General features: G+C 37.2%; 1 protein-coding gene across 2 annotated transcripts in view; it reads left to right on the plus strand.

The window, feature by feature from the left end:
• The window catches only part of rab11fip5a (RAB11 family interacting protein 5a (class I)), a 40,166-nt gene that overhangs the window by 1,088 nt on the left and 15,120 nt on the right, over positions 1–23,958 (plus strand). For both annotated transcript variants that reach the window (XM_047345255.1, XM_047345256.1), the window contains exon 2: positions 22,975–23,486. In XM_047345255.1, coding sequence (XP_047201211.1) covers positions 22,975–23,486 — 512 coding nt within the window. The remainder of the gene's footprint in view (positions 1–22,974; positions 23,487–23,958) is intronic.

Raw genomic sequence — 23,958 nt, forward strand, 5'->3', positions numbered from 1 at the left:
CCATAGCTGAGCCATGTAGATAGCATGCAGGAGGGGGATTAATGCTTGTCCCAAATCCAGGGATTAACTAAGAGTTTCATGATCCCAAAGCTACAAGGTATTTTTAGCATAACATGGTATTTTATAAAAAACAACTGAGCATACAAAAGAGGGGACAAACGGACAGTGGATGTGCTGCAGTCTTTCATTTGACATTTGTTCCTGTGCACTGACTAAATTAGAACTTTATATGATAGACAACTCATTTGTATTCAGACCCCTTTACTATGTTACCCCTACATAAAATCTAGTGCAACCAATTGCCCACAGAAGTTACCTAGTTGGCAAACAAATGCAATAAAACTATAAATCCTAGTAAATCCAGCTATTCTGTGATGTTCTCAGAGCAATAAACAGAGAAGCAGTCAATTGGCCTACGGTAACTCTGGAGGAGCTGTGCAGATCAGGTGGGAGCATCTGATGAAACGGGCAGATACTAGATGTGCACCACACACATCTGACCTTTGTGGAAGAGTTGCAAGAAGAAAACCATAAAAAGTCCTGTCCGCATTTGCAACAAGCCATGTGGAAGAAAGTCAGACGAGGCTAATTTTCTGGCCTACCTGTAAAAGCCTATGTGTGGTGGAAAACTATCACCATATTTCACCATCCCCATGACAAAACATGACAGTGACAGCATTGTGTGCTGTGGTAATGCATTTCTTTAGAATGGGCCAGGAAGTCTGTAAAATACATTGAAATTTGTAGTGACAAAATGTGAAAAAGTTCAAGGGTGTGAATACCTTCAGGAGGTGCTGTAGGCTTCTGTCATTAATAAAGCACTTTTATACAGGCCCAACATTCTCCTGTCCACCTTTCCCTCAGTTTCATTCATGAATTTGAGACGAAATGGGAACCCCATCTCTTCCTGGTGACCCCGTGGTGGCTGGTCGCTTGAAGGTTAGATAGAGACGATGTGTGACAGTGATGTGTCAGCAGGTTCGGTGACTTGGTATAGTCAGTGTCATCAGCAACCCTTCTCACAGCCAGTGTTGCCCTGTTAACTACAAACAAGTTCAAACATTAGATCAGGGGTTGGTGAAAGAACATTGAACAGAAGATGAAAGCTGATTCAGGAGCTGTGATAGATTCCTTATTGATTGTGTCTGGAAGATTGTTGATTATAACTAGCAGTGCATTCAGAAATATATCAGTGTCGTTTTCTTAGTTTCAGGGTAACTATAATTCAATTCAATTCAAAAATACTTTATTAATCCCAAAGGGAAATTAAATGTTGTTGTAGCTCATTTTGTAGGTTTCTTCAAAGAGCTGTTGTAGATGCTGATGGCTGTGAGCAGGAAGGATCTCCTGTAGCGCTCTGTAAGCTTGACCTTCCCTCTGCTGACACAGTGCCTTGCAAAGGTATTTTCACATTTTGTGTCACATTTTAACCACAAACAAAAGTTTGTTTTACAGGGATTTTCCATGATAGACAAAGACAAAAGTAGGGCATAGCTATTTACTTCACATAGCAACTTTTTACTGCAATTAGAGCTGCTGGTCTTTAAAGTATGGTCCTATCAATTTTGGGCATCTACAGCCCGAGATTTTTGCCCAGTCTTTTTTTATAGCTCTAGCTCAATTAAATCAGATCTAGAGCATCCCCGAATGTCAATTTTCAAGCAATGTTTTAGGTAAATTTTTGTTGATCCACCTTTGATTACAGTTGTTTGTCTCTACCAGCTTTACATGTTTGAACTGAATTTGTTTGCTTGTTCTCATTTGCAAATACATGTAGCTGAAACTCTGATGGAAGGTAAACCTCTGACCTAGTTTCAAGTCCTCTACAGCTTCTAAAAGGGTTTCTTCCTGGACCGCCCTTCATTTAGATCCATCCCTTTCCCCATTCACTCTGACCAGCTTCCCTGTCCCTGCTCAATAAAAGTATCCCCACAGCATAACGCTACCACTACCTTTTCTCCCATAATGTGTTCAGGTTAATTGGCTTTCCTCCGTACACAGTGTTTCACATGAAGGCCCAAAAGTTGTCACTTATTAATAAAACCCAGATTTGTAATATTAGGTTTTCCCTCCTGATCTATGGATCTTTGCAGCTCTTCCAGAGAAACCATGGGCCTCTTTGCTGCATGTCAGTTTAGGTGGGCCACAGTGTAATAGTATATGTGCAGCTGTGCCATTATCATTTCATTTTTGGATTATGAATTGAACAATGCTTCATGAGATATTCAAATCATAGGAAAACGTTTTCTAACCGAACCCAGCTTGAAACTTCTTCACAACTTTATTCCCTCCCCTTTCAATTACATAACATCTGAATTACACAACATCTGTGAAAAAGTTTAAGGGGCATGACTTCTTTTGCAAAGCACTGTATGCAAACTTTGCATATATTTTAGAAACTTTTTACTTTTTAAGTTGGACTGCTGTCTCTGCTTTTCTCTATTGCAGTTCTAGTCATAGCCTTGCAGTTTGTTTCAGTGTCAAGGCATTAACTAAATGTGCCTCAAACTGTGTGATAAAGACTAAACACATTACTTGTAACTCTCAAGGAGAAAAGTTATCACATTTGGGAATATATCAGCAATGTTTACGACATTATCAGATTAAAATGTCGTCATATTAGAACCTGCTGCTGACTCATCTGCATTTATGGGTAACCGAGGCTATCCATGTGGCCCACTTTTATAAAACAGACAGAAAAAAGAACATTGCCTTCTGTCTAAACAGTCAAAATGTGGTTGAAAAATGAAAAGACATCAGAGTAACGGCTATTGTTGGCTAAATATGGATGATACGTGGTTGGGGTTGATCAAATGGGCTAACCAAGCCTGACTTTCAGCCCCTCTGTTCAGATTACATGTATCGTGTATTTAAGTCGCTAAAACAAATTTTCTTAGTTAAAATCATGTTACGTGATGCCTAAAGTTTAAGTGTTTTGAAATAAACTTAAATTTCATATGGTGATGGATATTTATGTTGCAGAGAAGTTAGGATTGTGATTAAGATTAGATTGACTTCAGCCTTACTGCCCTTCCAACTATCAAGAGGAATCTAAACAGTCACCTCAAAGTGGTTGTTTTTAAGCCTGATCTGTGCTCTAGGGACTTTTTCAACAGTTAAAGCTCTGTGGTTTTCTGTCTTAGTGAAGGAATCATAACTGAGGGATTATTTGAAATGTTATTTATTCAAGCTGAGATTTAAATGCAGAGTTAAAGGAGCAAAGTGGGAGCTTTGGCTGTTCTGACATGTTTTTGTCTGTCCTGGATCTGCTATTCCCTGTAGTTGTACTTCCTGAGGCTTCGTTAGCTGGAAGCCATGACGAGTTCTGGATATAGAGGTAATCATGTTCAACTCAAGTCACGATTCGAATTACTACATCTAGAGATAAAAAAATAAACAAACTGGCCATTAGATTTTAAACTTTAATGAAACTAATGGCTTCATCAGATTTCTCATTATGCAACAAAACAAAAATGCTTGAGTACAAGTTTCAGGAATGGATTTGCTAATTTATTAATGCTAACGTTTATATTACCAACTTGTATCTTGTTCTGTAGAAGGCCGATACAACAGTGATGTCAAACACACAATATTAAAAACTACTTGATTCTGATATATTTTGCTATGTTCAGATGTACAGATATTTTATATTTCCATTTATATTGGAAAAAAAGAGTCAAATTCCTTGTTTGTGTGCATAAACTTGGCAATAAAGCTGATTCTGATGTAATAGCAGCTCTGAGCTTTATTGACTGTTAGGAGTCAAAAAAGGTAAAAAATGTCACTACTGTCAAGCAGTAAGATGGAGAAGAGTTTTTAACCAGAATTCTTGTTGACTTGCAATATTTCATGCTTATACTGTACCACAGTGTGGCCAGTGGGTTTGTACATCAATGTTGAGACAGTGTGACTTCTTTTTTTTTTAACTTGTAATCCATAATGTCCTTCAATGGTTAGTTTATAGCAATTTAAAAAAAAATCTCAGTTATTAATAATAGTTTACATTTATTTGTATCTGTTCTTTCAGAAATTATTGAAACAGATGCAATCTTAGAAACGGGGTTGTTAATTTGAAACTGCATCGTGATGTTGTAGAAATCGTTCAGTGAAAAAAAAAAAATGTGATTTTATCTTATTTTTTGTCCATGTCGCTCAGCTTTTCTCAGACCTTTGTAACTCAAAAACGACGTAAACAAACTGCTTATGGATAAATGGATAAAATGGCCAAGTTCTTTCAACATTAGGCTGGCAATATCAAACATTGTGTAGGAAGACCTGGATTTAAAAATCTCACAAAGAGGAACAAATGTCCCATTTGTCTGTATTTGTTTGTTCAAAAATGAGCATTGGCTGTCGGTATATTTGTTAAAGTACAAAGATGGTACCTTCTTTTTTTTTGTTTTACAAGTTTATTAAAACTCCAACTGTCCTATAACTTGTGACATCCTTTGGTCAAAATAACATACATTATAGGACCAAAAGTTTGTAAAGAGACAGTCTTTTAAGCCACGTGCTTTGCAGCTGGTTTGATGTAGAACAGTGAAACTCTTAACTGCTTGTGCTTTTTCTATATTTCTTTTGATAGACAGCAGATAATTTTGGGGCTTTCCCATGTTGTACTTGTATAGTTTTGTTCATTTAAATAAAGCCTTCTGACCCAGGACTTTTTTGAACTGACTACGCCCCAATCCTCTATGGGATTGGGGTATTTTCTAATTAAATAAAAGTGGTTATGTGATTTCATTGATTAATATCTACCAGCAGGAGGCTGTTTAGAGCTATTTTGGTTTGATCGACGGTAATCTGTCAAACAATATACAATCAATTTATACATTGCGTTGGAGAATTTGAATGCTTGGTTATTTTTTTTGTTTCATTAAACTACATGACTAAAAATAGAAAAAATAAAACAATGTGCTATGGTTTAAGTGCCTGGGCATGGAAGGATTTGTTCATGAAATGGAAGAAGGGGACAAAATGGCTACGTTGGGGACGAAACAGGCAGTACGAAATGGCAAAGCGGCAAATTGACCAAAACCCCTTCTGAAACGACAACTTTGATGCAGTATTTACAGTAACTGTGTAACTCCTGCATTAATCCATTCCTTTGCCCATTTAAAATGTTTAAAAGCTAACATTAGAAAAATCTTGCTTTTATGACCTGCTCTAAAAAAGGAAAGCTTCTAGTTTTGTTTTAGGAACTTTTCTTAATTCTGCAGAATTTAGAAAATAAAATTTTCCTGCTTCTGGTTTAAGGAAAATCAATAAAGAGCAATAATAATGAGTCCGATTTTGTAGTGTAGGTAAATAAAACTAGACAAAGTAAAAGTAGAACATTAATAGTAGAGCATTTCTAGCTCATTTCCTTCCAAGTATAACGTCATCAGTGCAGACAGAGCTTCTGCATAGCACAGCGTGATATTAAGTCATTGGGTCATTGCTGCAATATTGGGTCATTGCTGCAACATTTGAGCAACACTTTCATAAATCACACAGCATTGGTGCATATGTGTGGTGGATCAGTTAGGGCACTAAACGCCCTGGTATTTTTAACATGTCTCAAATAATCTATGGCAGCCTGGCTTCACTAGTAATCAAAGTTTGTACGCCTGAGTGTCAGATGCGAAGGAAGGTGATGCTGGAGGGTTATTTAGCAAAGGCAATATATCTACATGAAAATACAAGGCAAATATGTAATAGCATTATGATGCTTATTATGGTTGGCAGTGATATGAAGAGATAACAGTTGACACAATTGCAAGTTTTTCTAACAGAACATTTTATAGGACTAAAGCATTTCCCTCTTATAAAAATAAAGACACGTTATATTGGTTTACATTGACTTACATACATAGACCTTTAATGGTAGCTCTTTCTCCTCCAATAGTAAAGCTCCATTTGATTAGACCTCTTCATCAGACCTGCTACATGCTTCTCCAACCTCTCCATGTGCCATTTTAATCGTTTATGGGTATCATGACCTCGGGTCATGTGACACGTTTTTAGGTTTCTTCTCAGATTTCTTAAGTGATGTATATTCAAGGGGTTTTATTAAAAACTTTACACATGTTGTTTCATCCAGGTATGGATAGCTCATAAAATCTAAATGAATGTAAAGGGACATGTTGATATTTGTTTTTTACTGATGGTAAAACTAATAATTTAAAAGAAATATGAGAAATATTAAATAGGAAAACAAACACCTTTAAGCCTGTCCCCCAATGCTACCTTTTTATCATAATAAATTGGAAAAACACCAACGTTTAATGGTTTCTCCTCTGATCATGTTCCAGGTCTCAACATATTATCCAATCTTAGCTTCGTAGTTGTTCATATGGCTCATTTCAGGTATGGTTTTCTTGCAAATCAGCCCACAACTTTCTGCGTAAAAACAAAAAGCCCCCCTCTCCCCCTCACTTGAAAATTAAAAGACACACTAATCTGGGTGACTGTGACAATAAATATTTTTGTGTTGAGTTACTGGTGTAGAACAGATTACTAGAAAGGTGGGCGTTGGGTGAATTCCCCTGCAGGGCCTGCTAGGAGGAAGTTACGAGGACTTAACCAGATCATCAGAAATTGCAAAGCAAAGTAGATTCTGCTACAGTTTTCCGTTATAATCAGTTTTATTCCCAAGACAATCTTTTCACATATCTGAATCCTCATCCCAATATGTGGCAGGTCAAGAAGTAATTATTGTAGTTGATAGTGGATGCCAGAGTATACCATTGTGTACTACATGATTGCACAATTCCTTGTGAAAGTATTCATACCCCTAGAATATTTTCACATTTTTTCATGTCACAACAGATTTCACATGGTAAATCGCCACAAATGTTTGTGAAACAGACGGAAAAGGATATATGGTTTTGCTTCTCTTTTTTTTTTTTTTTTTATAAATGTTTGAAATTTGTGGTTTGCATTTGTATTCTACCCTATCAAGTCCATACTTTGTAGAAGCACAATTGATGCAGGTAAAGCTGGAAGGTAAACATCTGTTCCAGTATTTTGAACTTTCCCGCAGGTTTTCCTTCAGGATTGTGCTGTATTTAGCTCCATCCGATTTTCTATCGTCTTTGACCATTTTCCCTGTCCCTACTGAAGAAAATCTTCCCACAGACATGATGTTGTCATCATCATGTTCGACTATGGGAATGATGTGTTCAGGGAGAATTAGTAGGGTTAGTTTTCTGCCGCACATGGAGCGTTTTGCACATAGGCCAATTTAGGTCAATTTCAGTCTCATGTAACCAGAGCATCTTCTTCATGCCTGCTGTGTCCCAGTCTTCTTTTGACTTTCTATCTTCTCACACTCTTCCAGTATGGAGTGCACGAATAAGAGATGTCCTCTCAACAGGTTCTTCCACGTGAGCTCTGGCTCTTTGCAGCTCCACCAGAGTTGCCATTGGCTTCTTGGTTGCTTCTATGTTTAATGCTATCCTTGCCCACCCTGTCAGTTAAGGTGGATGGCCATACAGCCACTTTTGTCACCCCCTTCCTAATTTCAGATCATGGATTGAACTGGCCTCCATCCCAGTGCTTGGAAAATTGTTTTATAACTTAATCCTGCTTTAAACTTCCCCACAACATTATCCAATGTATCTTCTTACATCCACTTCACAACTATGCACAACTATCATATAAAATCCATTTTAAATACATTGTTGTTTGTGGTTGTAACATTACAAAATACAAAAAAATGTTTGAGGTCTAAATACTTCTCTAAAGAACTGTATGATTTAGATTTGGCCATTAACAAAGCTTAGTTTCTATTGCCTCTCTGTCTCAGTCACCCATGCCCTGCTCTGTTGTAGTAAGCACGCCCATGATGTTGCATAAGGCCTTGGAAGTGAACATCTGTTTGCTGAGTAAGGCAGAACATGTGTGTCTTCGTGTTATGTGCGTCCAAATAAATCCCCTGCCAACGAATGACTGCAATTTAGTACCTATAGCCCAGACAGCATACATCCTAATTGATATCATACGTCATTATAAGCATGTGACTTAAAATATCAACCACGTGGGAATAAATGTAGCTCTATTTTTTTTCAACCTTTATTAAATATAAGATTACTCTAGCTATCATTAGAGAGAAAGCAGCATTGCATTTCACTCAATCCTACTTAGTTGTATTCTTGAAAACAAGGGCAAATATTTTAAATCACAAGTCTCTTTTCAGATCTGGTGGATTAAATTGAAAATTAGAAAATAATCTAGAACCGTAAATATTTTTCAGGTTCTTTATAAACCTTTTAATTTTGAGAGTATTTATTAAGGAGGTCGACTTATCTACTCCTCATAATTTTCATCAAGGGTGGAATGGTTCCTAAAATAGAAGCTAACTATTCAGTTCGTAGTTTAACACTCCTCTCTGCAGCTTCTGTAGTGCTACCCACCCGTTACCTTATTAAGACAGTGTCTCGCCCACGGCCAAAATTGAATAGATTAAAACATAATCTAAAATGAGGAAATCAAGAAAATCTAATAAAAATAAACACAAGTCAGACTAAAAAGAAAAAGAAAATAATTAAATGTGGCTTACTGAACATAAGATCCCTCTCTTCAAAGACTTTGCTAGTTAGTGACCTGATTTGTGACAATCAGATTGATTTATTTTGCCTCACAGAAACCTGGCTGCAGAAAGAGGATTATGTTACTATAAATGAGTCAACTCCTACTAATTATATACATTTTCACATTCCTCAAAATACTGGGCAAGGAGGAGGAGTAGCAACCATCTTTCAATCCGATTTATTGACTAGTCCCAGACCAATCAATAACTACAGCTCTTTTGAATATTCAATCCTTAGTTTTTCTCATCCAAATTGCAAAGCACTAAAACCACTTCTGTTTGTTGTTTTGTATTGTCCACCAGGCCCTTACTCTCAATTTTTAGATCCGTTTTCAGACCTTTTATCTGATTTAGTGTTAAATACAGATAAAGTTATTATAGTGGGGGATTTTAACATTCATGTTGACACTTATAGTGATAGCTTAAATATAGCCTTTAATGCTATCTTAGACTCAATTGGCTTTGTTCAAAACATTAACAAACCTACCCACCTTTGTCTTCATTCTCTGGACCTTGTGCTGACATATAGCATTGAGTGTAAAGACATAACAATATTTTCTCATAACCCCGTCCTGTCTGACCATTTTTTAATAACCTTTGAGTTTGATTTAACCGAGTACTCCACACCCTGAAAGAAAATTTCATTATAGTAGATCATTATCAGACAATGCTGCAACAACCTTTGAAGAATCTGTTCCACTTTTGATTTTCTCATTATCACAGAAAAACACAGTGGAGGGCAATAATTTTGTTTCTGTCCCTTCACAAATTGATTCTCTTGTTCATAGTGTTACTTCATCATTGCGTGGTGCAATAGACAATGCAGCCCCCTTGAAAAAGAAGGTAATTATTCATAGGAGGCTAGCTCCCTGGTTTAATTCAGAGCTACGTACTTTAAAGCACAATGTTAGAAAATTAGACAGAAAATGGCGCTCTACACACCTAGAGGATTCCTACTTAATCTGGAAAAATAGCCTACTGTTATATAAAAATACACATTTACAGTTGTATTATTCAGAGTATTTTATGTTTTAAAGATTGGGTACTTTTATTTAATAAGAATACCCACCCATAGTTGGAATGTTCTTGTCTTGTCAAACGACCAAATGTACATATTTGTATATTTGGGACTATGTGTGGATGCCTTTGGACCATACAGCAGGGGGACCAGGGTTGGTCTTAAAAGAACAGGAGCTAAACAGTAATTTATTAGTTGCACTATGAAGTGCTGCAGCACTTTTTGTTGTATAAACATTTTTCTTTACCTACACAGCACCTCTTCTAGTAGACGCACCAAATAAAATGATCATAACATGGGCTGTGTACATTTTTAATGCTTACTTTTATTTATGTAACTAATAATCTTATTTTGCAGGTTTCTTTGCACAGCACAGCAGAAAACGAGTAGAATCGTTTTTCTTCAAACCGCTTTAATAGCCTCCTAATAATTCTGTACATCAAGCTTGAATTGAATCCCCCTGCAGTTTATTGTGCTTGCTTGGGAATCACCTCATAAATCATCCCCTCTGCTCTTTAATTTATTTATTTTTAATGAAGCTAATCAGTCTTGCACATTGACTACAGAGAAAATGTTTGCATTTTGTTAAATCAGATGCCTTATTCATAAACGGTGTCTGCTAAATACTTTGTTAGATTTATCTTTATTAGAAATAATGTCTTACTTGAGAAATTGCCACAGACTCTGTGCGTTTTGATGTCAACTACAAAATTCATTTCATTCCTGAACCTTGTTGCTATTTTTGTTTCACTTTGTATCAACTTTGTAACAATTAATTTATTAAATTGGACTGTTTGCATTTTAGACTTCAGAAGGGTGAACAGTCGACAAATTTGATACTTTACTGACAATGCATCTGAACATCATGTTCACAAAGTTTCTCAGAGGATGGGACCTTGTATGATTCCAACTGTCGCCTGTTATTTCAGCTGATTGTGCTGCTATTTATTGCGACCTCTGTAAGCTCACATAGTGCTTTTTTTATTTCTTCAGTATTTTTATTTATCTTTCAGAAATTTATTTTTTAACCTTTTTGCTTTGTTAAAAAATCACGAGGAATCAGTGTCTTTGCAAGTTTTCATATTAAGAAAGGATTTATAATGGTAATTATTTTACAGAGTTACAAATTTATTTAAAATTATGACTATTCACATGTAACACCATATCTTATCCCAAAATACTCCAATACAACAAACTCACCTTTGTGATAGTTTGGGATGTGAACTTTATTACCATTTTTTTTGATTGAATACTTGTTTAGCTTATTTACCAACTAGCTTATGGTTCTTTTTTGCAACTTGCCATAAAAGGAGCATTTTATAGTAAAGGTTCATTTAAAGCCTTTTTAAATGATTGGTATTGACTGAACTCAAGCTCCGATCCCTGTAATTGGAATACCGTGATTTTTTTTGAATAGAGGTTTACAGTAAAAGACTTTATTGGCTGCTGAAGCTAGTCATTACATTTTACAACAGTCTACAACAGTGTTACAATTATGAAAGAGGAAAATTCTTGCTTCATAAATTTTTGTTTGCATACAATTACCCAAAACCTCATTGCAATGTCTTATGAGCCGAATTTGCAATGAGTCAAAACGGAGTAAACATGCTAGCATTAAGCTAGCTTCTTGGCAAACTGTGCAGCATGAAAACATCGTCCACCAGAGTAAGACAGGATATTTTTGACTACTTTAGCTGTAGTATGTGTCAAAAATATGTTTAGAAACAAGCTACACATATCATGTTGTCCGAAAGGGAGAGTAGCTTTCCTAACCTATTTAGTTTTAAGGCTATCCTGCAGCTGTCTCAGTTGGGATATGTATCGCTCTCAAGAAAAAGGATTAAAAATGGACTACAACTTCCAGAATTATAGGGAGGTTTGTAGGACACAATAAAAATATTATTCTAGACCATATGATCCTGATGAAATTTAGTGGTATTTAACTTCGCTTTACAGCTAGAGTTTTTAATCATAGAGGTTACATTGACTTTATTAACTCTAACATTTTTAGACCAATATCTGATCTTGAATTACTTGGATCAGTATCTGGAACAAAAAATCTTAATCTTTCTGTAACTGATTTTTCCATCTACACTGTCTTCAGTTCCAGAACAGATGACCATTTAATATCTATCCGATGCATAATGTTTGTCTAACGATGTGTGCATTTTAAGTACAGGTTGTGTGAGTGCATGTGAGATTGTAGGAAAAAAGTTTGAGCTGAGGTCAGAACTCATCACATCCAGATGTGGAATGTGCTGTGAATCTCATGGCGTTACGGTCCAAAGTCAAGTTCCAAGTCCTACCCACAGTCCTCCTTGAGGGTTAGTTGGCCTAGAAAATGCAATTGAAAGTATGCACTTGGTAATAACACTAATGAAGTAGGCCGACTTAATTACCTTGCTTCTTTTTTAAGGGTCAAGAAATTACTTTTCATATCTAGGTAAAAGCCCACTCTCAGTTAAGCATTTTAGCTGTTATTTTGTTGCATCAAGTCCACATAGTGTATGTGGGAAAGTCTGTAAATGTGTATAACCTAGAATTATAAATCGCCTATTCTTCAGATTCTTTTATATTTTGCACAGGAAGACCTTATAACCCCTCATCCTCACTAAATAGTTCTTACTATTCAAAACAAGCTGTAATCGACAGTGTTTATGTACAGTATGTGCATGAAGATGCTGCTTATGGACAAAGTTAGTAATGCTAGCCATGTTAGCCATGCTAATTATGTTATTTGCTTGTACAGCTAAAGACGAGATAATATATTAACTCTGTAATCATGTTGTCCTTTGAAAATATAATATTAAAATCCTGTTTAACTGCAGAGCAGTGTAATACAAACTGCTCTCTTTCTCACTCTGTGTGACATCATGAAAAGGGCAGCTGTATCGTCTAATAGTATAATAGTATGATAAATTAATGAATGAGTTGAGATTTTAAAATGTCTGAAAGTAAATCATTGCTTTGTGCTTTCCAAAGGTTAGACAAAGCTATTATTTATTTGTGGGAAAAAAAGCTAATATGTGATTTGGGACACTTCTTCATTTTAAGATGTGCAAAAAAACCTTGAAAGACTTGGTGAACCAATATCTCTCTTTTAAAGGACTAAATGAAATATCTTTTTATTCTTTGTAGTTGGGCTTTGGTTCCACATCTCTCTCTGAATTACTGAAAGTCTGCAAATACAGGACAATACTTCAGGTTATGGAAAAAAATCATTATTGTTCATTATCATCATCATTATTATTCAGATTTTATTGTTAAGAGGGGAAAAATTTCAGTTTATTCAGAAAGTAGAAAAACCTTTTAAGTGCTCCTATTTTCAGTACTAAAACACAGGTCGACAGTTCAAAGCTTTACAGAATGGGACGCCAGAAACAAACAAAAAATCGTATCAATGTGCCTTTGCAACAGATTCAACATATATCTTTAAAATAGCCTAATAGTCCATTTGTGTTACTCTCCCCACCGTGTATGACTGAAAAAAGGCAAAAATGTCAGTTGCAAAGCATCTCCTCTGGATCAGGGAGAAGAGAAATTGGGGACGGGGTGTCATGCTGGATTCGGGTGGAGTGTTGTGATTTCCTGTTTTTCTTTTTTTAAGATGGGAGAGCAGATTTGGCGTCACGGTGTGCAGCTCTCTGGAATGGGATTGTTAACGACTGAATAAGCCTGTTCAAACTCACTTCCACAAATTCCAGAAATTGTTGGTGCACACAGATTCCCGTGAGCGTTAGATATAGTATTTTCAACCTAAAATGTACTATGCCAGTTCCGTATTGCGGGACTACAGTTTTTGTGTGGGATGCTGCTTTATGGACCCTTTTTGGCAACAGACTGCTCTGTGTTTGGGCTTCACTTCCTAATGTGTCCTGCTGATTTGGTCTCAGTTGGATTTACTGTATTCAGGCCTCTTGTCTGTTATCTTATGTTCACATTTTGTTATTGTCAGGCTTACTCATGCATCACATGAACCACAGATGTACAGCCATAAATAGTCCTTTAACTTGTGTGCATTACAAAGGAGAAGATGGCTGAAGTGTCACATGAGCTTTTTTAGATAACTATTTCAAGTTAAACAATGTACTTATCAAATGATTGATTCAGTATATTGTGGAGCTAAATTTATGTTAGGGAAACACTTATGTTTATGCTGATATATAGTATCACCCACTGTTAGTCAATTATTAACATATAATAATTGATTAACATATCAGTATTGGGCCGATAAGTAAAACTGGGCCAATATTAATGACTGATGTTTATTTCCATTTTGAAATAGCCCTTTAGTACTAATAGAAAGCTTCAAAGCAGGTGCCAACTTTAGCAGTCAATTGTTAGTCAGTCGCAGTATTGTCTTGGTGCTAACAAATCATTTGGATCCTGTTCACTTTTTCTTTTTTTTATTGAGTACTTAAAACGCTGCCAAACTAACTATTTTAAAAGTGGAGGTGGAGGCTTTGTTAGTGCCTTTGTAACCAATTCTGTCAACACAACAGGGCAACTGGAGCACTACTTCCTTTTAAACTTCAAAATAAGAGGCAATGTGTATATACAGCGTGTCAAACTCATCTTCATATCCGTGGCTTATAAAACACCTTCATCAGAAGAAGTGAAATCCTGACAGGAAGTGGCTAACTCTCTACAGGGCATACTTTACTTTAATGAGGAATATAATGGGGTTGTAGCACTGCGAGATGACTAGACTACATATAAACAAACAGATTTTATTCAAATCCATTTCAATGAATTTCTTTCAGTCACAACCACATTCTTATTCCTTCAAAAAGTCCAGTACAGGTGAAATAAAATGGAAGTTCATACAATATGTTCCAGGCCAGTAAAGAGCTGTTGAAACATTTCATACAATCCCCATCCTTACCAAACACATGGTGACAGTGGAGTCAAACATCTCTTAACAGGAAGAAATCTCCAAGAATGTAATAACAAAATCCAGATGTGAAAAAGCATTAACTTGTGAATTATTTAATGCCAAAGACTAGGAATGAGCCTTTCAAAACTTTCTTAATAAACAGTTTTCTAAATTCCAGTAGAATATCGGTGTAATTATAGTGGCAGTGTGTTTCTTTTTGTTTATGTAGTTGGAAGTGAGGGAATTCCCTTACATAGCTCAGTGATCCTGTATTTGGAATGTCTACTCCACCTTGACTGGAGGGAGTTGGCTGATGTGTCAGGAGGAGGAGGACTGATGCTGTTGTTGGAACATTGATGTGAAACCCGAGTCTTCTCTCACAAGCAGGCCTCTCAGAGCCTGTGCAGACATCTGGCATGAATGCTTCCAAATGTTAAAAAACAGGAAGGTTCAGAGCTAGTGATGAGTAGCCTTAAAAATCCAATAACAGGATTTATTTGAATAAAATACTACATAAGAGATACTTTTTATCTGGATTAGAGAAACTCCATCCATGCCAGGTTGATTTAGGACTGTTTGTTCTTGCTTCATGGGAGTGTCACTTCTTAAGGATTTATTTTTCTGGAACATGTAGATCTGTTGGTGAAAACATGCTCCTGTGCCTTTTGTTGTCAGCGTGGAGCTGTAAGAATCAGACGCAATCCTCTCTCCTATGTTAGCTCGGCTCCACCTGCTCATCACGTTGTGCTTCTCAGCGTTGGATTGCAGGGAGATTGCTTGCTGCATGTTTTCTGTGGCATGCTTCATGGGTGTTGCCATGTTTTTAGCTTGAGGTCAGTGGCAGGATGATGATAATTGCATAACAGCCTGCATAGTCAATGATGTGACCTTTTTTTTCTCTTCCCTGCAGCCTTTACTTCAGCCAGTGGTTTTGCTGTAGCAGAGACTCTTTTTCTTTTTTTTACACCCATGTAATCACATTAGAACAGAACAGGGCCTGTAAATAAGACTGTCTGCATGGTTGATTTATTTTATTTAGCCGGCAGCTTATCTTGGTCTGTAGCCACCATCAAATTAGACTTTCTCTTCGCCAAAGAGATTTTCTTCATCTTTTGTCCACACAGTGGGCAGTTAAAGTTATTGAATTATCTAATAAATCTGTGCTGCTGACGACTGCAAACAAAATCACTCTTTTTTTTTTTTTATGCAAGTATACATGTATAAAAATATTCTAAAGTGATATTGACAGAGTAATGAAAGCAAATGGCAGAGTGAAGATGAGAGAGAAACCCAACATAAGACATATTTAAAGACGAGATATTCCTTCACAAAGTTACGGGCACCATCTGTTATGCAACGGACTGCAAGCTAGCAACCAGAGCAGATAGCCTGACTAACCAGCTAATATCAGTTAGCTAAACTCAGTGTTTCTCTAGTAAAAGGTATAATGTTTGGCACAATAAGCATGTTTACTTAAAAAACACAAAATGTATATTAAGTCAAAATAACAATAAAAAAGATGTCTAGACATCTTTATTGTAATATTAATCAGTTTGGCATATACAGGTCCTTCTCAAAATATTAGCATATTGTGATAAAGTTCATTATTTTCCATAATGTCATGATGAAAATTTAACATTCATATATTTTAGATTCATTTCACACTAACTGAAATATTTCAGGTCTTTTATTGTCTTAATACGGATGATTTTGGCATACAGCTCATGAAAACCCAAAATTCCTATCTCACAAAATTAGCATATCATTAAAAGGGTCTCTAAACGAGCTATGAACCTAATCATCTGAATCAACGAGTTAACTCTAAACACCTGCAAAAGATTCCTGAGGCCTTTAAAACTCCCAGCCTGGTTCATCACTCAAAACCCCAATCATGGGTAAGACTGCCGACCTGACTGCTGTCCAGAAGGCCACTATTGACACCCTCAAGCAAGAGGGTAAGACACAGAAAGAAATTTCTGAACGAATAGGCTGTTCCCAGAGTGCTGTATCAAGGCACCTCAGTGGGAAGTCTGTGGGAAGGAAAAAGTGTGGCAGAAAACGCTGCACAACGAGAAGAGGTGACCGGACCCTGAGGAAGATTGTGGAGAAGGGCCGATTCCAGACCTTGGGGGACCTGTGGAAGCAGTGGACTGAGTCTGGAGTAGAAACATCCAGAGCCACCGTGCACAGGCGTGTGCAGGAAATGGGCTACAGGTGCCGCATTCCCCAGGTCAAGCCACTTTTGAACCAGAAACAGCAGCAGAAGCGCCTGACCTGGGCTACAGAGAAGCAGCACTGGACTGTTGCTCAGTGGTCCAAAGTACTTTTTTCGGATGAAAGCAAATTCTGCATGTCATTCGGAAATCAAGGTGCCAGAGTCTGGAGGAAGACTGGGGAGAAGGAAATGCCAAAATGCCAGAAGTCCAGTGTCAAGTACCCACAGTCAGTGATGGTCTGGGGTGCCGTGTCAGCTGCTGGTGTTGGTCCACTGTGTTTTATCAAGGGCAGGGTCAATGCAGCTAGCTATCAGGAGATTTTGGAGCACTTCATGCTTCCATCTGCTGAAAAGCTTTATGGAGATGAAGATTTCATTTTTCAGCACGACCTGGCACCTGCTCACAGTGCCAAAACCACTGGTAAATGGTTTACTGACCATGGTATCACTGTGCTCAATTGGCCTGCCAACTCTCCTGACCTGAACCCCATAGAGAATCTGTGGGATATTGTGAAGAGAACATTGAGAGACTCAAGACCCAACACTCTGGATGAGCTAAAGGCCGCTATCGAAGCATCCTGGGCCTCCATAAGACCTCAGCAGTGCCACAGGCTGATTGCCTCCATGCCACGCCACATTGAAGCAGTCATTTCTGCCAAAGGATTCCTGACCAAGTATTGAGTGCATAACTGTACATGATTATTTGAAGGTTGACGTTTTTTGTCTTAAAAACACTTTTCTTTTATTGGTCGGATGAAATATGCTAATTTTGTGAGACAGGAATTTTGGGTTTTCATGAGCTGTATGCCAAATTAATCTGTATTAAGACAATAAAAGACCTGAAATATTTCAGTTAGTGTGCAATGAATCTAAAATATATGAATGTTAAATTTTCATCATGACATTATGGAAAATAATGAACTTTATCACAATATGCTAATATTTTGAGAAGGACCTGTAGCAGCAGTAGCAATAATTGTTGCGGTTCTATTTGAAAATTCATGTTATACATTTTTGTATCATTTTATAATGTAAATACCATGATACCATAGCATTTCACTTTATTATTTAGCTTATTGTACCATGGAAATCTTTTACCGGTTGGTTGTTGTCTGGACAGTGTGTCATTCTTAAATTTTCTGCCTCACTCATTGCATCATCTAACTGTAGAGTTATTTAAAAACAGAGGAAAGGATCCTTTCAAAGAGAAATGAAGAGCTGTCGGGATCTCATTTAGCGAAGGTGTGAGGTTCCTTTCTCAGATCACACTCTGTTCATCAATAAATTTGTGGTAGTCTCCGCTTTCTTTCATCTTAGGGGTTTTTATGTTTTGTCTTTGATATAAAAATGTGGTTTGTTTCTTGACAATGACATTTAGGTTTTCTTTATGCCTCAACAGAAAACCTCACCTGTTGCAGTAAGGCTTTGAAACTTTGAGCATCCTGTTTTTGTGAAGTTACTGCTGTAAGACTGAGTTTCACAACAGCAGAAGGCTTACGCTTATTTAGTGATTACAAAAGTCATCATCCACAATGGATCATGTTTGACAAAGACAGTGCCTTGCAAATGTGTTCACACCCCTAGAGCCTTTTTTGCATTTTGTCACGTTCTGACCACAAACTGGGGTATTTTATCTGCATTTATGTGATAGATCAGCACAGAGTTGTCTATCACATAATTATCAGGTGAAAGGGAAATTAACTGACACGGTTGTTACAAGTATTTCTGGGTGTGTCTCTACCAGCTTTACACAACAAGTTACTGACATCTTAGCCAATTCTTCTTTGCAAATATCTCAAGATTGGTAAGACTTGGATGGGTGTTGTCTGTAAAAGTCAGTTTTTGGAATCTTGCCACAGATTCTCAATTGGATTCAGGCCTAAGCTTTGACTGGACTATAGAAACACATGAATATACATTATTTTAAAATTTTTCTATTGAAGCTTTGGATGTATCTTTAGGGTCGTTGTCCTGCTTAAAGCTGTAATCGCAGTGTCAAGTCTTGCAGCCTCTAACAGGCTTTCTTTCAGGATTTAGCTCCAGCTGTTTTCCCATCAACTCTGACCAGCTTACTTGTGCCTGATGAAAGAAATGATCCCCACAGCTCCTTGCTAATTACGGTTTTTGACCTTTATGACAATTTGTTCTCTAACAAACTTTTTAGACCTTTATAGAACAGCTGGAGATTAAATAACAGGTTGACTCTATTTAGTAATTGGGTGACTTTTGAAGGGACCAATAGGTTGTGTAAGTTTATAAGTGTAAACACTTACAATGTGTACTATATGGGATTTATGAAGAGGTTTTCTATTAGAATTTAAATGAATTAAAATTTTTTAAGACATGCGATCCTTTTTTTTGGAGAGTAAAAACATAATTTACCTGTTCTTGTGATATTGAGCTTAGAAAATGGATTGAACTATGATTTTGACATTTGGGCATGGTATCTGTTTGAAAAAGCTCAAAATGTTTAAGGCACATGTGTCTGATGTGTAGGATGAAAATAGCCAAGCAGCACAGGAAATGAAAAATCTAAAAGCAGATTCTGTTTTGTATATGTTTTCATCTTCCTGGTAGTGGTGAAAAGTTCCCGTTGTTGCATAGAGGTGCATATAAGCCGGGGAGGTTTATCTCGCTCATCACATCTTTTTCTTTTTTTTTAACAGCAGAATGGATGAAACTTTCCTGTGAGTCATGATGTGGTTATGTTTTTGGCGTTTCAGGAAGTGCACTTCTCTGCCCACCTTCTAAAGGAGCTTACAGTCTGCCAAATGTGTTTCTAGCTGGCTTTATATAGGACACTCACTTATTAAATCAGACATGAAGGTTCGCTTCATTATTCTTGCTTACGAGGACACAGTGAATGAGGCCTTACCAAGGTATTGTTGGATGCCTGGTCACACTCAGCAGGGATGCAGTGTTATAGAGGAACACAGACAATGTGACCCTGCATGACCCTATGCAGATTGTCACAATTTAGTGCTACAGTGTGGTCTTTCACATGACTTAGTGCTAAACTGAATGATGATGCAGTGACTTACCCGAACAGTGGTTGTCCTTGTATGTGTATTTTTTAAATATTTTATTTGCTTGGAACAATAAAAAGCATGTTCCTGTTTTAGTCAGAAGTTTACATACAGTCATCAGTGTCATGAATATTATTTTCATTTCTTGAGGTTTAAGAATTTATTTGAATTGTTATTTTTCCTGGGTTGAATGACTGCACCACATAGTGCCTTAATGTATCTTCAAAATAAAATCCGATTGCACAGCCTCGAAATTGTGTTTAGTTTTTACTGAAGACTGGCCTTTAGGTTTAGATCACAAACTTCCAAACAGGTTAATAACAGGGCTTTAGAAAGGCTTAATGTTAGCCAAAAAAACTTTATGTTAGCCACCGTTATCTGTTCCAAAACCAGTTTATTGAGTGTTTGAGATCCTTATCCTTTTTAACAACCAATTGTGTTCAACCTTCAACCATCTGGGGATTAATTTGAAGTTAAATGGGAGAATTTGGAGAAAGTTCTCCTTTATCTTTCCACCATCCCCACAACATAATACTGCCATCACTATGCTTTACTGCCAGTTATAGTGTTGTCTGAAAGAATCATATTGCTCCAAAAATACACTATATTGCCACAAATACTCACTCACCCCTTCAGATAATTGAATTCAAGTGTTCCAATACCTTATATGACCAGATATGTATAAAATAAGGCAACTAGATCTGCAGACTGCTTCTAAAAACATTTATGAAAGAATGGGTTCCTCTCATGAGCTTAATGAATTCCAGCTTGGTCCCATGATATGATACCACCAATGCAATAAGTCCAATCATGAAATTAGTAGTAGGGGAAGTAGGGTCTGCGGATGCTGAAGCTCATAGTGTGCAGAGTTCATCAACTTTCTGCAGAGTCAATAGCTTCAGACTTCTATGTGACCTTCAAGTTAACCCCAAAAGAGTGCATATAGAACTTAATGGAATGGGTTTGAGCGACCCCATCCATGCCTTACACCACCAAGTGCAATGCAAAGCGTTAAAGATGCTGGACCATAGGACAGTAAAGATATATGTTCTCTGGAGTGGTTTGGCAGTTTCCAGGAGACTCTTGTATTTGACTCTATTGTGTCAAGTGTACAGTTTGCTGTAGAGGCGGTTATAGTGTAGAGCTATATTTCAGGACTAATAATTTCAGACAATGTCATGCTCCTAACTTTGTGAGAATAGTTTGGGGATGTCTGGGTGCTGTTCAAAAATGACCATTGCACAAAGCAAGGTCCATAAGACATAGATGAGCGAGCTTGGTGTAAGAACGTGGCGGCCTGACCTCAACCTGATAGAATACCTTTGGGACGTTTTAGAGAAGCGATTGAGAGTCAGTTCTCACAAATGCACGTATGGTGAAATATTCCCATAAACCCACTACTAAAACTTGCTGAAAGTTGTTGAAGCTGCAAATGGATGGGCCAACATCATAATAAAAACTATGGTTAAAGAAAGTAAAGGCAGACAAGCAAATACTTTTTGCAACATACTGTACTTCATGTCATTGTTGCCCTAAAGCTTAGTCTTTCGTGGCTTGTCCATGTGGACATCTGTGTATTTCTGTTAAAGGTGTTAATTTTGGAGCGAGGTCGTCTAATGTCATACAAGTCCCACCTACTCTCACACGTACATTTCTGGCGTATCAGCTTTGAGACTCCAAACGACCATGGAAAATGTAATGCACCAACAAAAAACCTCTATGGAATAAATTAGAATTGTAGTAGGCAGGACTTGTATCTTATGCCCCGTTTGATTTCTTAGTCCATATCTTTAGTCCTCCATGTATAGTTGCATAAAACCAAACAATCTTGATAAGAAACAATATACATGTCCTAATATGTTTTTAATGCATCGCATTAAGAATTTTCACTATTCTTGTTGGCTACTATCAGCCCTTAAATCCTGTTTATTTTGCCTGCATTGTTACAGGGTGTTAGGACAACTCCTAGGATGAATTTATCCGTGATTTGCCCAAACATTCCTTGGATTTGTTGCTATGTCATTTAGCTAAAGACCGCAGTAAACATATTGGTACACTGGCAAATAAAAAAGGAAGCATGTGAGCTTGCTTGAGTTCTCCCTCATTCATAGGGAAAGCAGGGGTGTGGCTGTGCTTTACTTGAGCACAGAAAAACTAAGACAACTTCACATTAAAAAAACGAGTTATGTAACACAGCAATGAGCTACTCAGGTGCAATTTGCATTGTTTTGTTTGGTGTATCATATTAAAGAATAAAACTTAAAAAATACACAGAAAAAAGTCACTCACTTCTCAATAAAATGTTTTGAAATGAAAATGTTCAGTACTTTGTGAAAATAGGCATTTCAATCCATATGTTAGTCCCATTGGAAAATATACATTGTGCATGTATGAAACCAACATTCTTAAAGGACTTTTCAGGAAAACTCTGGATGTTTGGGAAGGTTTCACTGGCTAAGACATCAAGAGCCAAAGTTTTGTCTGCCAAGATTTCTTAATTTTGTTAAATGTACATTTATTCCTGAATATTGCACGAGTGTAAAATGTTATTTTAACCAGATGATGTAATGAGGGGACTGTATTGATTATTTAGTGCAAAAGAAATGCATGTATAAGAGTCTTTGCTGAGCTGCAGGATGATCTGCATTTTTACAACAAATGAATTGGGGGGGAAAAAACATCTTCAAAGAGAGATTGGGAAATGTTTGCATAATCATACTAGGTATTACTAAAGTCCTTAGTTACAAAAAGTTGGATAAATGGACATTATGTGTCATAAAGACAAAATGTTACATGTAGACCAGGGGTTTTTTAAACTTCATGTTCAAAGGTCCAAAATCTGATTTCCAGATAAGGTCAAGGCTCTAAAAGAGCTAGTGATGAGCAAATCCTTTACATTATATTGTTTACAACTTAGAAACAAAATAAATTGAACTTTATCCATACAATTGTTTGTTTGCCACCATAAGCTTCTGTAAGTTTTCACGGTAAAGGGCATGGTGTATTCTAATTTAATAAGAAATTTACACTTAAACTTGATTAACTTCATAACTTTTCATAAATGTGATTTGTTACATGCAAGAATAAAGGCTATAAATAAACTGAACTTAAAGTGCAGCAAGACACTGTAAAATCAAAACAACTGTGGTAAAGTTACAGATACAGACTTTGGACTCCCCTGGCTTAGAATCCTTTAACAGAACCTCCTTTAAAACTCCTGAACTATCCTTGGTGTGTGTGTCTCATATGATCAAACTTTTGTTGCAGATGGTATAGACTCAACTCTAAGACGGGAAAAAAGGAGAAGGAGAGGGGAGACATTCAAGTCACTATCCAGTTCACCCGAAACAACCTGACGGCCAGCATGTATGACCTGGTCATGAAGGACAAGGGAGCCTCCACCTTCAGCAAACTTAAGGAGCGCATGAAGGGGAAGAGGAGATCTAGTGACGAGGACTCTTCCTCCACTGTCGTGCCAGCTGGAAACAGCTCCCTGTACCATATGCGCCAAAGACTGCCAAGTGATGGAGGAGGAGAGGAGGACTATGAGGATGACGAGGGGGGCGAAGTCCGACGGAGCAAGATGAGGACCTTCTTTCTGCGGGGGAAGTTGCGAAAGTCATCAGACACACGCTCCAGCACCTCTCTGGGCTCTGAGAGCAGCGAGTCATCGTCACGAGGCGGGAGCCTCAGTCCAACAGCCGGTATCAGCGTGGTGGTGTCTGACCTGTCCAACTCCCCCAGTAACAGCAGCAACTTAACTGCAGACAACAGTCCAGGTGAATCTGGCAGAAAGATCATTTCTTGTTATCACTTAGTGTGGAGTATCTAACCATTGTAGACATTACAGGTAACGGATATACAGTACTCAGGGTCGAAACATTGGGAAAACATTTCTTTGCATTACTGCAATCAAACCCTTCTGATAATTGATACCCAGCTCTTGCATGTTTCCACTGTTTTTATAATTTAGCTCCAAATCTTTGAGGCTGGAAGGCCTTTTTGCCATCACCCAAATCTTTAGCTCCATCCACAGATTCTTAATGAGATTCAAGTCAGGACTCCAAAATGTTGATATTATACCTAGTCACAAAAAAGACATGCTTGGAAAATTACTATTACCGTAAAACTAAATCTTCCAGGGGTATTAATACATTTGAGCTTCAATCTAAATGAAGAGAAAGAGATCTATGATTACAAAGGTCTTGCTAAAAACAAACAAGTTAAATGGAAACAATCAGATTTCTTTAT

The sequence above is a fragment of the Girardinichthys multiradiatus genome, chromosome 19 (assembly GCF_021462225.1).
Source record: "Girardinichthys multiradiatus isolate DD_20200921_A chromosome 19, DD_fGirMul_XY1, whole genome shotgun sequence".
NCBI classification, from domain to species: Eukaryota; Metazoa; Chordata; class Actinopteri; order Cyprinodontiformes; family Goodeidae; genus Girardinichthys; species Girardinichthys multiradiatus.